The sequence below is a fragment of the Haliotis cracherodii genome, unplaced genomic scaffold (assembly GCF_022045235.1).
Source record: "Haliotis cracherodii isolate W230 unplaced genomic scaffold, xgHalCrac1.p SCAF_1, whole genome shotgun sequence".
Taxonomy (NCBI): Eukaryota; Metazoa; Mollusca; class Gastropoda; order Lepetellida; family Haliotidae; genus Haliotis; species Haliotis cracherodii.
The window spans coordinates 58,774,880-58,793,083 of record NW_027266264.1 but is presented as its reverse complement, the minus strand read 5'-3'; the positions used below and the strand labels follow the sequence as shown (position 1 = coordinate 58,793,083).

Below are 18,204 nucleotides of genomic sequence, written 5' to 3'. Positions count from 1 at the left end.
GCACAGAGCACAGACAGTGACATCTTACAGACGGTCTTGACCCAGATGACTTTATGCAGACAACACTGACAGTGACATCTTATAGATGGCCTTGACCCAGATGACTTTGTGCAGACAACACTGGCAGTGACATCTTATAGATGGCCTTGACCCAGATGACTTTGTGCAGACATCACTGGCAGTGACATCTTATAAATGGTCTTGACCCAGTTGTCATAATTGCAGACAACACTGACAGTGACATTGTATAGATGGCCTTGACCCAGTTGACTTTATGCAGACAACACTGGCAGTGACATCTTATAGATGGCCTTGACCCAGTTGACTTTATGCAGACAACACTGGCAGTGACATCTTATAGATGGCCTTGACCCAGATGACATAATGAACACAACACTGGCAGTGACATCATATAGTAGGCCTTGACCCAGATGACTTTATGCAGACAACACTGGCAGTGACATCTTATAGATGGCCTTGACCCAGTTGTCATAATGCAGACAACACTGGCAGTGACATCTTATAGATGGTCGTGACCCAGATGACATAATGAACACAACACTGGCAGTGACATCATATAGTAGGCCTTGACCCAGATGACTTTATGCAGACAACACTGGCAGTGACATCTTATAGATGGCCTTGGCCCAGTTGTCATAATGCAGACACCACTGGCTGTGATATGTTATAGATGGCCTTGACCCAGATGACTTTCTGCAGACAACACTGGCAGTGACATCTTATAGATGGCCTTGACCCAGTTGTCATAATGCAGACAACACTGGCAGTGACATCTTATAGATGGCCTTGACCCAGATGACTTTATGCAGACAACACTGGCAGTGACATCTTATAGATGGCCTTGACCCAGTTGACTTTATGCAGACAACACTGGCTGTGACATGTTATAGATGGCCTTGACCCAGATGACTTTCTGCAGACAACACTGGCAGTGACATCTTATATATGGCCTTGACCCAGATGACTTTATGCAGACAACACTGGCAGTGACATCTTATAGATGGCCTTGACCCAGTTGACTTTATGCAGACAACACTGGCTGTGACATGTTATAGATGGCCTTGACCCAGATGACTTTCTGCAGACAACACTGGCAGTGACATCTTATATATGGCCTTGACCCAGATGACTTTATGCAGACAACACTGGCAGTGACATCTTATAGATGGCCTTGACCCAGTTGTCATAATGCAGACAACACTGGCAGTGACATCTTATAGATGGCCTTGACCCAGATGACTTTATGCAGACAACACTGGCAGTGACATCTTATAGATGGCCTTGACCCAGTTGACTTTATGCAGACAACACTGGCTGTGACATGTTATAGATGGCCTTGACCCAGATGACTTTCTGCAGACAACACTGGCAGTGACATCTTATATATGGCCTTGACCCAGATGACTTTATGCAGACAACACTGGCAGTGACATCTTATAGATGGCCTTGACCCAGATGACTTTATGCAAACACTGGCAGTGACATCATATAGTAGGCCTTGACCCAGATGACATAATGAACACAACACTGACATCTTGTGGATGGTCTTCACCCAGATTACTTTTTATAACCCCAGGCACATCAGCTTATAGGACATGAGACCTGACCACAGCAATTTGCCATCAGCTGTCTTGACTAAATATCTCTATGTAATTGTAATCTTCACTATTTCTGTGTTTCTCCCATATATGTGTCCAAAAGCAAAAATGATTCAACAAATTCAAACTGTCAAGCAATGTTTTATTAACACAGGTAATGGTAAAATGTCTGAAAATCATATAAAAATATAATCACCTGGACATAAAGATGACACAGAATGACAAGGTTTGAAAACGAGTATCCATCTATTAGATATTTGGGCCCTTTTCCCACACCAAATCATCATCATGGCACACTGTATATTGTCTGAAGAATTAAGATGGCAGATTATTGGAATGAAAAACACAGAAATATCTTGTAGGGAAATTGGCCATCAACTTGGACGTCACTAAATTTAAAATTCAAGACCCATGTCAGGTCAGACATCCAGGAGAGAAGATGCAGCATTATTCAGTTTTAAAGGCACAGTGGCTACCAAGCAAGACCAATTAACCAGTACCATCAGAAATCGTCTGGAAACTGCTTGATACAGGGCCAGAAGACCAATCAAATGTCCCTTGTTAACTCAGGGCCATAATGCAGCTCTTTTGGTATGGTCTAATCAACATATAAACTGGAATATTGCATCATGGCGGAGATTCCATTTTTCTGATGACTAAATATGTACATGTGGTTTTCATGTAACTATCCAACACATGGCAGCAGCAATACTTTAAATTAAAAAAGTAATGGTTTAACGGCAGAAACATGACACATTGGGCACCTTGCAAGAACTTTTATCACTCGCACTTCTAAGCACTAACACAAATAATTACTTCGAACTTGCTTTCCTCCACAACACATTATCAGGCCACTCACTATAGGTGTCAGTTGGATATCTGTCTTTTGTCCGATAAGGATTGAACGGTACATAGTTTCTTTTGGCCATCCATTCTAATATTTTCTCCCCAGTTGAACCCTTCCTATAAAACCTCCATTCCATGTAAATAGCTTTTACATTCAAAGTACTGAAGAATTTTTCTCCACCACTGAGGACCTGGTATTCATGGCCTTCAACATCCATCTTTAAAAAGGCATTCTGAAATTTGGACGTCGCTTCTGGTAAAAGGTCATCAAGACGAACTGTTTGTGTGACGTCAGGGTTAAAGAACCGAACCTTGCTACCATGGTGCGAATCAACAATGCCAGTTCCACCAATATTCCCTGTTGCACGACTGAACCTAACTTCTCTGTAACTATTAGAAATAGCTGTGAAAAAAATAGTCACTTTTTTGGTCAATCCACCATGTTGAACCGACTTACAAAACCTGAGCACATTCTCCACAAGCGGGTCAGCTGCTACAACCTCATGCCCAGCACGTGCAGCCATAATGGAGAACGTTCCCACGTGGGAACCGATGTCAACAAATCCAAGTGTCCGATCTTCTGCCAAGGTGTCTTGGATTACCTTTGCAGACTCAGCCTCATAAACACCCTGGTAGTATATGTCTCCAGATACATACTTATCATCCTGAAGATCATGGATGTATATAGGTGTATCACCAGCATCTGTTTTGAGGCTTACACACTCAAAGCTATCTGTCCATGCACAGAAGCTGGGTAGTTTGATCCAGGCATTGCCATCCCAACGGAAAACACGACTTTCAGGTGAACCACTATCTGTCTCATCCATAGGGGAGTTTGAGTACACAATATCTGGATACGGAAACACTCTACATTCTTGCTTCTTCTTCCACACTTCATATTTACACATTAACGGACAGCCCACAAATAACACAATCACCACAACAGAAACAATGCCAGCTATCTTCTTCCAGTGGATGGTAACCGGCCGTGCCATTTTAAGCTGTATAATCCCGTAGAAACTAAAGTAGTAAAGGCGTCTATATCAATACAGTTTTCAGTCTTGGTGGTCCATCAGATCTCTTGTTCCAGCTCTTTAGCATGTCTGATGTCATTGTGGATTACAATGTGGCTGGCGTCTAGGCATTCTTTCAGCTCCACCTGCAGCAACCACCTGGAAGAAAGGAAGAATAATGATATATATTAAACATCTACAGCAATATCACAGCTGACTATTAATATTCCATTCTTGATCAGACTTTTTGTTTGTTTGTTTTTTGTTTAACATTGCACTGGGCAATATTCCAGCTATATGATGGCAGTAAATAATCTAGACTGGACCTGACAATCCAGTGACTGATATCATGAGCATCGATCCACACAATTCGGATACTGAAGACATATTCCAACCCGAAATTTTCTTACCGGTATGTATATTCTAGCTGTCCTAAAGGACACTTTACATGTATATTTAACTTTCTTAGAAGTAACAGCAACAACAAAATTTATCTGTAACAGTGGTAACAAACATGGTAACAGGAAGGACCTTTGAAAAATAAAGAATTTTATCATTTGTTTTTTTGCATCAGCTCAGTGAAAATATCAATGGTAGGACATAGCTTAAAATAATTTCTGGGATGTTAAGAAACTTTCATAACACTGAAGTTATGATACAAATTGTGATTTTAATCGCTTAGTACAGGTAAACTAAAATTTGATTAACATTATTAACTAGCTGAACCACGTTTGATGTCTTGATGACATTGCCTTCATGCAAAATCGATCAATTGCTAGTTCTTGACTTCTCTTATATTCTTTGGACCTTATTCAGCAAAGTAATCAGGATCAATGCAAAATACATCAAAATGAAGTCTAATGTCCATATCATCATAGGTCAGTCATAGACGAATTCTGAGATTATCTTATCACGGAAGATTTGCAGAAAATGTAACTTACAGCCAAATTGCAGAAAAATCGACGAATTTGTTTTTTTATCATGTTTATCAAAAAATCAATATTCATTATTTTCAAGCTTTGCTTTCTAATTTTGCACCCGATTAATGCGCAAACATTTAACATGGGATTCAAACATACAAAAATATCAATCATACCATAAAACGAAATTTCTAATTCTTATTTTTTCTTAATCTGAACTATGTTGACATCTAACCATAAATAATTATCAGACACTATGGATATAATTTTGCATAATTTTATGTCTTGAAGTGTCTAAATGCATACATGTAAACATATACATTGCATCAGTTTAAAAATTGTAACTATTTGCAACTTTTGAATGGTCAAATGTATCATATTAAATGTACATATGATAAAGAAATTACAAACTAAAGTCCCTATAGTTACACATGTCTTCTGATCTGAAGTTAGACTTCAACAACAGTAAATATCAAACAAGGCAATGCATGGTGAAATAACCCGTAGGAATATTTTTGTCGTCAGCCAATTAAGGGTAATCAAGTATTGGATAAAGTTACATAGAGTGATGTCTGATAGATATGATCAGTGTTACAAAATGTACTTTTGATAATGGTAAAAATAATTGGGTTTCAGATGTGAGAAATCTATTATTTGTTATATATTTTGACAACAGTGGCACAAAACTTTATCTCAGCAATTACAGCAAAGTAAAATCATTGTTACAAACTGAAAGATATTTAACTAGTTCAAACGATAAAAGTTTAATCTTATTGTAAACTTAGAAGTTCTTTTCACAATTTTAATGTAAATGTATGACGCAGGTCCAAAGACGGGGATATTGTGAACTCTATTTGTACAAACTGTTTATCCAGAGAAGTAGAGGATGAATACCATGTCTTAGTTACATGTGAAACATATTCCCATTTAAGGTATTTTTTAACCAACCGTCAGTTAATGATAAATCTGCTAAACTCTGAAAATCCTGATATGATACATGCTGTTTCTGTATATTTTAAACATGTCTTTATAATGAGGAATGTGTAACTTGATTTAAAGTCCAATCATGCACATCACGTGACAAATGTTAATATCCAATCTGCATTGTACTATGGGCCTTGATGCCTAAATCACTGCATAAACTGTCTGTCCAATGCATGTTATGATATATAAGATTATTCTGTTGAAGTTTAGTAGTTTGCTAAGTCTTTAAAAGTTCATATTTCATAATGCACAACTTTCACATTTCGAAAGTATATAATTTAATCAGCTAGGACTGTCCCTTCTGTTACAATGCCATCAAATGAAAGAGCTGTTAAAGAAGTTAAACAATTCAGCACCTTTCAACTTTGAGAAAAATGAATCACCATCTATCTAAATATTCATTCTTACATTAATATACATCATAAACATTATTAATTAAACATGAAAACACAAATACTGTTACTATTGTCCAAACTGTTACATAACGTGTGCCTACTGTTATCCGTCCTGTTCTTACTGTTAGACCCGTGGAGATTCCGGGGTAGAATAGGTCTTCAGCAACTCATGCTTGCCGTAAAAGGTGACTACGCTTGTCTAAAAGGCGACTAACGGGATGGGGTGGTCAGGGTCGCTGACTTGGTTGATACATGTCATTGATCCCAATTGCGTGGATCGCTATGCTCATGATATCAATCACTGGATTGTCTGGTCCAGACTCGATTATTTACAGACCGCCGCCATATTGCTGAGTGCAGCGTTAAACAACAAACTAACCAACCAACCTTGCTGTTAGTGTTACGTAACAGTAAAGACATAACAGTAAAGACAAATCAGTCATCTTTTAAATCCAAATTAATTAATTTTCTCAAGTGGCTGTTTTTCAAATCTATATTCAGCTTACCATTCTTGTTCATGACATGTTCGAGTGAAAAACGTATATATTGTTTGTTGTTTAATTCCGCAATCAGCAATATTCCAGCTATATGACAGGGGAAGATATGGAGACAGATGTGTAGATATGTAAGACATTGTAGATATCGCTGTAATGAAATTGCATCACAATACTTTGCATACCATTGGTTACCATGACATCACTAATGGCTCTGCTACTGAAGCTGTTAGCAGTACTTTTAACACTTAGACACTATTACTGTCTACAAACTGAAAAAGTTGGAAGAATGATGTTTGATGATAAATAAAATCTCCCCCGAGTGTCTTTTGATATCAAATATTTCAACACTCGTTGATATCAAAAGACACTCAGGTGAGATTCTCTATTTAATTACCAGTGAATTCTCTTTTATTGAAGCTTTTTAGTGCAATCAAGATAATAAGTTAAAATTTTAAGATAATTTCCTGAAAGTTCAACTTAGTATCTTGATGATAAGATGAAATTTCAGATTAATAGAGTTAATATCTTCAAATTTCAAGTTAGCATCTTCAAATTTTAAGAGAAAAATAAATATTTATAAACTTCAAAATTATATTGGTCAAGAAGATCAAATCTCTACTCATCTATGCATTAATATGCTCATGACACTTCGAAATGTCCAGTTTATCGATGTTGATGGGGAAATATGAGTGTAAATCTAATATTTTCCTCCAAATTTGTGCACGGCATCGATTTCCTCATCTAGTCAAGGAGCATTCAAATAATAACGCATACCTACCGACTTAAATTTGTAAAACAGTGTCTGTATAATATTGCCACTTTTGAAATTAATATGTATTACTGAGACATTCCATCTATGCTTCTGAATCTCAAGTTCTGCGAATGCTCAGAACTCGTACAGCAACATAAAATGGCGACCGAGGTTCAACGTCACTAAGCGAGTCGGACATGGGTGCCGGGACCCGACTGGAGGTAAGTGCCACTCGCGTTAACACAGGGAGTTGGGTTACATAGACTTGCGGCAAGTTTCCCTCGCCAGATCCCGCATTCCCAGGCTGTGACTAAAGGTAACCCCCACACGCCCCGATCTCATCGATCACCTGTCATCAGAACTCTCACGCCGAGTTGTTGTAATAATTAAAATATTTTGGGAATGTTCTGCACTTTTTGATATCATACTTCTATTAATTCTAAGTCGATTACATGGTTTGTTTACGGTAGATGAATTTATGTGACCATAGTGTCATTGCCAAACCTTTTAGTTCAATATTCAGACTCCGCAATATTTGGGGAAATCATCACGACATCACTGGTTGTATAGTTTACCTGAGGCGTGTTCAGGAGGGCGAGCGACCGCGCGAGTGTACAGCAATTTCGTACACACCTGTGGTGATGCACTCCCCTACCCAGAATTCCATGCGGCCGGCAGCCAGCTAGCTCAGTACCTCTGCCACAGGCCAGCGCCATGTGACGATTCACCACATCTTTCACAGTCCATTCAAGATATTGCATATGCTTTTCATCCGTTTCATGTTTGACAAGTCTACACATTTTCATAAACAAATGTCAAAGAATGGTTAACTTTCATTGAGAAAGTATGCAAATACGTAAAAATCGACTTGTTTTTGCGTAGTTAGCCTATGTTTACATTGGTTGTACGGCTCCACGTGCTGTCATCGAAGTGCAACGAAGAGCTAGCGACACGGTCACTTTGATGCATAAATATATATATCGTCATGCAACTCACTGTCGCAGTTGTAGTAGCATATCTATATACACGATATAGTTATGCAAAACAACATGTAAAGCGCCCCCAAATACTTACATAGTCCGTTCTATACTGATTTCTGAAAAAGCGCGTTTGTTTACAAACAAGAGAAAAGTGCGGTCACGTTATATGCAAATTAGCCTGTGGCAGTGGTGTTATGCTGAGTCACCACTGCGACGGAGTGTGGTTGTGATGGTGATGACCTGAGGTCAGATGATGACGGACTACTTTCCTTGAGTGTAAGTCACTCATAAGTTGCTCGTGCTTCAGTCGAATGTTCACCTACGTCTGTCGTGAACAACAGGACCGTGTAATTAATAATAAAAATAAACAAACTCGTCCTCGTCTGAGAGTTTGTTTGGTATTATTATCAGTTACATTATCTGTTGTTATGTCAACATTATCGTTTTTTCAGAGTGCCACAGCGACACATATGTCCCAGCTCTTCAACCCTAACTTCGAAATAGAATAAACTTCAAAATACATCACGCAGACTAATACACTTCATGTGCACAGTTTTGAATCCCCCCTTCTGTTTGTCATTCACTGTCATTTTAGGCAATTCAAAATTACTGAAAGTGACTTCTGAAAATTAGATACATTGTAAACCTCGCCAAATCACAATTGGCGGCGTTATATAGATCTAGGCTTAAATATTTATTGTGTGTTTAGAAATCTAAATATCGGATGTTTACTCGAATAATGAAAGAAGACAAATAACATATTAGCGATCACGGGTATCAAATCACTAATCATAATTCTGAAACGTCGCTGATATAAGCCTAGAATCGTTTAGAATGTTTTGGAAAATACGTTCCGCCATATTGGATTGGATTGTGTTTACAAAATGCCGTTTATGAGACGCCTATTCGATCAGGTATATTTCAAACTCTGCTGCTATACATGCATCCCTGAATTCCTCATACATTTTCGAAACAATGGATAAATGGTCTTTGTCACCAATGCAAATTATCTAGATGAAATCATGCGAAATAAATTAGAGTCTAGGTATGGAAAACGAAAACTGTGCTCGGAAAATTATACTTGCTGCAATGTAATCAAAGCATAATTCAGATTTTACACTGAGTAACATTTTTTAGAGGTACTTTTGTCTAATTGTTGCATACACTGGCTCGAACACGCGTTTGAGAATATTCATGGGACGAGTATCGTTGCACTAATTATGGAAATACACATATACACATTACAATGATGTGGTAAATTCAACAGAAGCCGTAAAAGTTTCCGTCCTGTGTGACGCCATGACTGACGCTAAATCACGCACAACGATGACGGTAGTTATCTGCATTTCTGACTAATTCTCTTTGTTACATTGGAAAACATGGTAAACATTTAACAGTACACAGATTGTCAGAATGTTTCTGATTACTTACGTGAAACATTTATGTGTATACGATCCCTCAATCAACGAAAATCCTCCTCTGGAAATCCCGCGTACTGTTGTCAGTGAACACGCCATTTTGTAAAAGTCGGTCACCGGTAGTGATGTCATACGGGAGTAAAAACTGTTGTACATATTTGGTAATTTCTTTGAGGTGTAAACTTTTAACTCGGCATTCAGCGTGTTCTTTGTTTTCGTCTAGTTTGCATTATCCTCATCGCCTTGATAATCCTCAGATATGGCGGAAACCTTTTCGTGTAGGGTCACATTATTTATGAGAAGTAAGCGGCACATAGGATGACGTCACTTATGACAGTGTTGTCATGTATTAATGCGCTACTGCAATCATGAGAATAGACAAAATTCATCGATTCGATGCTAAAAAGGTGCGATTTTAGGGTGTGTAAGAAACAGATTACTGCACTCGTGCCTGGCAGATACCATTGATCTTACAACTCGTTGTTACAAAGCGTATCTAACTCGCCTTCGCTCGTTAGATACGTTTTGAAACAACTCGTTGTAAGGAGAATGCCAGGAATGGATTAAGAAACATGTACGAATTACAAGATTTATGTACGGATCATGCACGAATTGTAAGAATTTTTTTAATCACCTACGACTAAGTTACGAATATGCCGAATACAGGACGATCGCAACGAATAAGATACGACCAATACGATGTATTTACGAGTAGTTTGCGAAAATCGGTACTTTTCCAGACACATCGGAATGTTCTTAGGTCCCGAAAGAATCAAAAGCCCCCAATCGCTGGCCAACCCATCATTTCCATCATCGAGGTTCAACGGCTCCGTTTCTTGGGGAATCGTGATGTTCTTACATGATTCGCAGTTGACTTGGGACATTCTTGGCTGTTTCGGGATGTTTTCGGGTTGAGGACAAGAAATTTTGGGAGCCACGAATCGCCAAAGAATAGCCAGGAATGCAAAAGAATCGAATACGAAGCTGTTACGGAACATAAGAATTAATTACAAATGGATTACGATACAGCCACGAAATTGCAATTCGGGGACCCTTCCACGAAAGTTTTTGACAAACAAAACCTTTCTCGCCGATTTGACGAACTCCCGCGAACTGTACGAATGTTTGGGAATCAAATAAAATTCATTTAAGAACTTCAAGAAATGACTGAGATTTATCTACGAACATGAAAAAATTCCTATTCGGGATATTCGTGGTCGTAGTGAAATGGGGGCATTTGGGAAACTTACACTTTTTACGATCGTACACCCCTTTTCGGTCTTTGGGAAACTTACACGTTTTTACGATCCTACACCCCTTTCCGGTCTTAGGGGAAGTTACACGTTTTTACGACCCTACACCCCTTGTCGGTCTTAGGGGAAGTTATACGTTTACGATCCTACACCCCTTTTCGGTCCTTAAGGTTAGCTTGCTTATAGCAAGGGTTGGGCATGTATTCTTACCCCTTTTCAAGTGTCCCCACTCTGTAACTATCGTACACATGGTTGTCTTGTCTATCCAATAATTACATTGTTTACATTATTACTTAGAATGAGACTGCGAGCAAGAGATGACCTTCACACCACTGCTGTGAGGTTAAGGTTTCACAAACACTGGTCAAAGTTTGTTACACCACAGACTAACCTATCCAGTGAGCCAGTCAGTTGGGTTTAACGCGGCTTTTAACAGTTTTACAGTTATATCGCGGCGTGTCACCTTAATGTGGGAGACAAAGACCGAAGTGTTGCATGTCTCAGACGTTTACCACTTCGGTGAAACCCACGAGCACGGGTATGGTGCTGACAGACCTAGAAACATAATCGGAGCGAACTGGGATTGGAACCCACAAACATAGGTTTCTGGCGTGCCAAAGGGACGCAACTTTGCACAGCGAATCGCGGCGCCTTAGACGACTGGGCCACCCGTGCCCCCCTCATATAACAGAATATGGTCTTCTTTTTTTAAACTTTTAACATGCAGATTTCGTTCGACTGCAGGATTTGATGTGTACCGCCAACTTTGCAAATCTTCTCATGTTTTCAGTCAAGGAGCTCAAGTGATCTGATGCACTTCGCTAGGCAAGACTCGTTATTACAACATAGATCTTGATTATCGATTAGACCGTCTTGACTGGGCATCGCCATTTTGTTTGAAGCAAAGGCAAGTGATATGAGAAGTGGAATACGATTGGTCATTAGTGGGAGACAAGCTCCTCACATCGATAGCCCGTTCGCTGAGCTCTATACTATCGCTGCCACCAGTCAAAACTAACCATGCTTGGAGTTCAACTCGCAACCGACGGACCCACACTCCGTCTCAGCGGTGACATTGCATGGAACTCTGGGTAATAGAGTGCGACGGACTGTTATGCTTACAAACAAGCATGACTGCCGTGACGCCGAATACTCTTACCCTAACTAAATGATTTACTTTGTTTGTCAATTTGAAATTCTATTTCCTTTCAACTTTCACGTAAATGATATAGTAAGAATGTAAGGGGGGATTTGAGTGATTTTCCGTTCGTCGGCAATCTCAAACCACAAAAAGTTAAATTCATCTGGGAAATAAGGTCAGTCGAAAAACCTTTTAAAAAATAACAGTATTAGTATTCCCAAAGACATAAACAAAAGTATCAACGTTACTACATTTGGGGTTATAGGGCAAATTTCAAGATTCTTGCAATGGCCGCGCCCACACTGCTAGCAGCGATGTTGCCGAGTGTGTAACGAAGGTGTCACGCGCTGGGAAGGAACGTGTAGGGGAGACATAGAAGGGACATAACTCGTAATAGCATTGGTGGCGCTACGATCGATTCCAGCCTAGTTCGACAAGGGTGGAAACTGGACTTTTATGGTCAGTTAACTCACTTGCCTCAGGAAGATGTTGATGGTGGATTGCATCTTGTTGTTTCAAATTACTCCTGCAAGCTCTAGCATACACAATGGAGTGCAAGCTCCAGCATACACAATGGAGTGCAAGCTCCAGCATACACAATGGAGCGCAAGCTCCAGCATACACAATGGAGCGCAAGCTCCAGCATACACAATGGAGCGCAAGCTCCAGCATACACAATGGAGCGCAAGCTCTAGCATCATGATGGAGTCAAAGTCCAATTTAGAGCGGATTAATGATCTGTATATATACATGAGATTTCTCTGATCCCCGCCCCAGTATTAGTCGCCAGTGTGTGAAAGTAGATCACCAGTGTGCGAAACTCGGCCGCCAATACACGAAAGACAGAGGCTTCTCATTTCATTGGAGGGATATCTCGTGTAATGGTACTGCAAAGATCTGTTTATTGATTTTCTAACATACTCTAATATGTGTAACTATGTTGAATGGTAGCCTTGGACATCAGGAGTCCACGCAGAGGTAAATCAGTTGTATATTAGCAGCTGTCCCATACGAACAAGTATCAGACTGTACAGACGTTTAGGTACATTTTGCTTTCAAAGCTCATCGGCAATTCTGACATCCCGCTAAGCCGTGAAACCTCTGACCACAGTCTTCTTGAGTGTACTATAAGATTTGAAGTTGATTATAATGATTCAGTCTACTTTAGTTATGGATGAAATCAGAAGAGAAAAACGATACTATACATTAAACATGTCTACAAAGTTTTTTCTATTAATGAAGATGCTCATAATAAAGTACACCACACATTACATATCCTGTACGGAACAAGCCCTTAAAGGCAATGATGTTGACCTGGTTTTGATTGAATAGGAAAAAACGTTTTAGCTGAAAATGTAAAACCGCGAGCGAGGGAAAAGTCTAAATGCAAGAAATTCAAGAAAAAAGAAACACACATTGTAGTGAAAGAATACAGTGTATCGTGTTATAAAAGGAATTCGCTCAAAGCGTGGGAGAGAAAACCAACGTGCAGCATGGACTAGCTAGAGTCATGACATGATAAACTGACCAACCTCCCATCAACTGAGTGAGTGAGTATGGATTTACGCCGCTTTTAGCAATATTCCACCAATATCACGGCGGGGGACGCCAGAAATGGGCTTCACACATTGTACCCACGTCGGGAATTGAACCCGGGTCTTTGTTGTGACGATCGAACGCTTTAACCACTAGGCTACCCGACCGCCCCGTGATGTTTACCAACATTTTGAAAAACCTTCTGTTACTTAGTGTGACATCATCAGAGGTTTATAAGTCTGGCAACATCAGTTGACTGTGAGATGAGTGATGAACTGCCAAATAGAATACTGTATGTGGGTCCTTATGCACAGAAGTGTACGCGTAGTGTGTGTGTGTGTGTGTGTGTGTGTGTGTGTGTTTGTGAGAGAGAGAGAGAGGGCCTTGTTGAAATTAAAAGGGAATAAACAGTTGAAACGTGGACCAATGGATATTTCTTTGATAAGAGTTCAAAGAAAGCTGATATAGCATATCAATCTACAGAAGAAAATCGATAGCAAGAGTCCATATGTCAAACCTATCAAAAATATTAACTGAGGGAAACTTAGAAAAGTTGGAACTGGTAACGAGAGGAAGACTATTATTCCTATGAAAATTGTTGATATTGAAGGGTAAGTGAATAACAAGACGATATATAATCCTACACAGGATACTGCAGGCGATGCCGATGACGAATATCTTGCAGGGACTACATGCAGACCTGACTCAAGCCATGAAGAGGAAGGCAATGCTTCACATGTGTTACACGGTCCAATTATAGCAGGGTTGAAAAATTGAATTTGCCACATACAAATCTAAGATAGGGAAAGCAACAGGACTCGATAATATTCCAAATATCGTGTGAAAAATGATGTATTTACTGAATTAATGTATAGAATTAAATCACACATGTTCGACATAGCATCTGGAATCGAGGCAAGCTTAAACCAATCCCGAAGCTAGGAAAAGATATCAACCCATGTGACCCTTTGAGCTTCATTCTCTACTTATCCACCCCCTTCAAGATCTACGCCTATGTGGGGCGGTCGGGTAGCCTGATGGCTAAAGCGATCGCTTGTCACGCCAAAGACCCGGGTTCGATTCCCGTCATGGGTACAATGTGTGAAGCCCATTTCTGGTGTCCCCCGCCGTGATATTGCTGGAATGTCGCTAAAAGCGGCGTAAAACCATACTCACTCACTCTACGTGATAAACCAGAGGCTATGCCGATATCTTGAGGCCCAGGATATCCTTGTAGCCGAACAGAATGCGGATTCAGAAAAGGACGACCTGGTCTTGCCAGACCATGTGTTCGTATTTATAGTATTGTTAATAACGGAAAGTATGAAAAAAGCATTTGTACTTGTTTTATGGACTTTAACAAAGCCTTTTTCTCTGTAAATAGGGATTCATAAATTATGGCCATCAGATCAATGTATGACAACGTTTTGTGCAATGTGCAAGTTAACAGGTATGAAACAGGTATCTTCCTCGTACTGTCGGTGTAAAACAAGGATGTGCCTTATCACCTGCATTGTTTGCTATATAATATATCAACGTTCTTGCTACAGATTTAAAAGAAAGCAGCTGTGTAATGCAGATCGACGATGTTAACGTTGCAGTGCTGCTGTATGCAGAAGACATAGTCCTGATGGGTCCAGACGCTGATAACCATCCTATATGTAGGTATGCGGAAATGGACATTGAGTGACCTGTAGTCATGTGACAATCGACTTACCTCGGGCTGTGGTTGCATGTTCTAGTGATATGCTACATGGTCAAGTGGTGGTCCTTAGCCATACGGGATCGGGATCGCTGATTTCGGATTCATGTCAACGTATCACATTTGCGTGGATTGATGCTCATGATGTCAATCACTGGTTTATCTGGGCCATACTCGATTATTTACAGACCGCCGTCATATAGCTTGAATATTAAGTGCGGCGTTAAACAACAAAGAAAACAAAACAAAGATTCTGCCATTCGTCACCACTCACCCCTTTCCATAGCCTCGCTATTCGGCTTGTCCCGGAATAACACGAGTCGGTCACGAATGAGATTCTGCATATTTTGTGACCCGTGAAGATCCGGGATAGAGATATTCCGCAAACCATGCTTGCAATAAGAGGCGACTAACGGGATCGGGTGGTCAGGCTCGCTGACCTGGTTGATGCATGTCATCGTATCCCAAATGCATAGATCGATGCTCATGATATCAATCACTGCATTGTCTGGTCCAGACTCAATTATTTACATACCGCCGTCATACAGCTGGAATAGTGCTAAGTGCGGCAAATCAAACAAACAATCAAACGGTAAATCTTGTACTGATTGTCGAAGATGAGAATCGTATATTCCGAATACTGATACCGAATACTACTGATATGAATAATTTATTTAATGACAGCAACCTAGTACCTGCAATAGCTACCATGTTTTTTAAAACTTTTTTTCCGTCGTAAACTGTTTCGCAAATCACTACTCTTGTATTATATCATATTATTTTACTGTGCCTAAGCCCATTGCATGTTAATAATAACACTGGTATTCAACTTAGTCATGTATGCATGTATTCTATAATATATGTACGTGTGTTTATATGTTTGTATGAACCTGAGTAAGTTGAGTTTATTTGTTTGTGTGCGTCTGTGTGTGTGTTAGTGCATGTTCGTGTGTCTGCCTGGTGTGCGTTTGCGTGCGTGTGTGCATGTGTGTCAGTTGTTTTCTGATGTTCGTGTGTGTGAATATGCACGCGTTTGGATTAAGAATATCTGCAGGTATGTACTCATGTATGAGGTATGTATATTTACATCTGCGTTCTTATATATTTATAATGAATGAATCTATTTACTTCTGTCTGTATATCTCTGTGATGCTGGCACATAGTGTATGTTTATATAGATAGATACATAGATAGATAGATATCCTCCAATGGAATGAATGAGTGAGTATGGTTTTACGCTGCGTTTAGAAATATTCCAGCAATATCACGGCGGGGGACACCAGAAATGGGCTTCACACATTGCACCCGTGATTGGATTCGAACCTGGGTCTTCGGCGTGACGAGCGGACGCTTTAACCCCAAGGCTACCCAACCGCTCCTCCAAGGGAATGCAGATTACAATATGCAGAGATAATATGGTTACATGTTTGACATGGACTGGGGGTATATTTAAGCATGTTCAACAAACAAGTTTTCTGGCAGGTATTGCCATTTCCTTAAAAGTGGCTTACATTAATGATTACTTCTGCGCACACATCTCTTTCTAATTCCATAGTATATTCTATTGGACATCCACCAAGTAAAAATGCAAGAATTACATCATCATCTTTCTCCCAGATCCTAACAAAAACATTTACATCCAGAATATCACATATGGTGTTGAAGAGTAAATGTCGGTCATTCATATTGATCGTACAAGACATAAACACGTGCTTTACGCTATCATTGGCAAGGGGTTAAAAATAGCATTCTCTGGAAACAATTTCCGCTGATACACAGAATACATCATGCATTGTGGTATTTGTTGTTTAATGCCGTGTACTGTACAAACGGCGATTCTATAATAAACTGTTATGTATTGCATTGCATTGTATAACAATCACTGTAACAGAAGTGCGTCCAGCCATAATTGACTCACGAGACACAAAGGACACACAATGTCGTATTCTAAAACTAAATTACAGCAAAATATACTCACTTAGAGTCCTGCGTCTGTGATCTGTTAGAAAGTGAGTTAATCCTGTGAGGTATGCGTGGCAAGCACGTGTTACAACATTGGGTTGATTTATGGGGGTGGCGAGGTTGACGCTGGGGTTTATCCTCGATGTGTATCCTTCACCGTCTATCCTAAACAATAGGTGGGCGAAACAAACAGACCCCTATCGGAAGGTGCTCCACGTCTGCAATGGACAGACAACAGCTCAGAGGTCAATAATAAAACAGATTCGCTCCAGTCAAGTGTTGAGCTGGGAATAAGCCAGAAGATGACGCACGTATTGATCGTCCTCAGGCCCGCCCCTTGTTCCATGATTTCCGGTGAAACTCATTAACTTATCACGAAATTCGCTCGTCAATCAATACATGGCCGATCACGCCCGAGGATACTGTGCACTGTGTCGAAGTAAGTTGATATCCGAGCAGTCTTTATCAGTAACATAAATTGCCATAGAACAATCGCAATAAAATAATAAAGTGAACAGCATGTATTTCTGCACGACTCCGAGTTAAAAACAATCTGTGACGTCATTCTACTGTTTGAACGCTCCATTATTTTTCAGGAATGGAAAATTGCTTGTCAACTGTACATTATCTTGAAGCAGCATTTGAATTTTTCAAAAAATTTCAACTACAGAATATTTTGTCAAAGTGTAAAAGTAGGGATGAGTTTTAAGTAGGGGAATATCCTCGTAACTCTCCATTCCTTAAAAATAATGGGCCTCGGAATGAACAGTTACTCGGACATTCCCCTCTACGTAAGGCGAGGGGTTGTTAGACTCGAGGAAACAAAGCTGAGGGAAAGTAAGACCGATTGCGAAACCCGAGGGATCACTTTCCCGAAGCTTTCTTTCCGAGGATCTTCCCTTCCCATATCATCCTAGGCATAATCAGGAGGGTTATACCAGATGACGATCAATATATGTCAAATATCAAGCAAAAACAAATATTAGCTGGTTTGCCAACCCTATACGGAAGTGGACTCGACCGGCGCTTGGCCAATTTCCACCTGATGCTATGTAGTGTTGGCTGTCATGATCAGTCACGACCACAGGGCACTCACGTAGTGTGTTCGCAATATGAATATTAATTGTATTATGACTGTGGCTATTATAAACGCGGACGTATGGCGTTAATCTTTTGATACTCAGCAC

At 39.9% G+C, this 18,204-nt stretch overlaps 1 protein-coding gene across 4 annotated transcripts; it reads right to left on the bottom strand.

Annotated features, from left to right (window-relative positions):
- Positions 1–1,757: 1,757 nt before the first annotated feature.
- Positions 1,758–17,320, bottom strand: LOC139466093 (uncharacterized). 4 transcript variants are annotated; one of them, XM_071248119.1, is made up of 2 exons: positions 17,034–17,320; positions 1,758–3,637 (listed from the first exon to the last, which is right to left on the bottom strand). In XM_071248119.1, exon 2 carries the CDS (start codon positions 3,458–3,460, stop codon positions 2,432–2,434), a length of 1,029 nt encoding a protein of 342 aa, XP_071104220.1. In that variant the 5' UTR covers positions 3,461–3,637; positions 17,034–17,320; the 3' UTR covers positions 1,758–2,431. The 4 variants fall into 4 exon arrangements, with proteins under 4 accessions (XP_071104220.1, XP_071104212.1, XP_071104238.1 ...); XM_071248111.1 differs by lacking the exon at positions 17,034–17,320 and adding an exon at positions 7,601–7,670; XM_071248137.1 differs by lacking the exon at positions 17,034–17,320 and adding an exon at positions 7,530–7,585.
- Positions 17,321–18,204: the final 884 nt, after the last annotated feature.

What these genes read in the sequence shown, in the direction of transcription:
- LOC139466093 (XM_071248119.1), bottom strand. Translation starts at nt 3,460, where the DNA reads ATGGCACGGCCGGTTACCATCCACTGGAAGAAGATAGCTGGCATTGTT.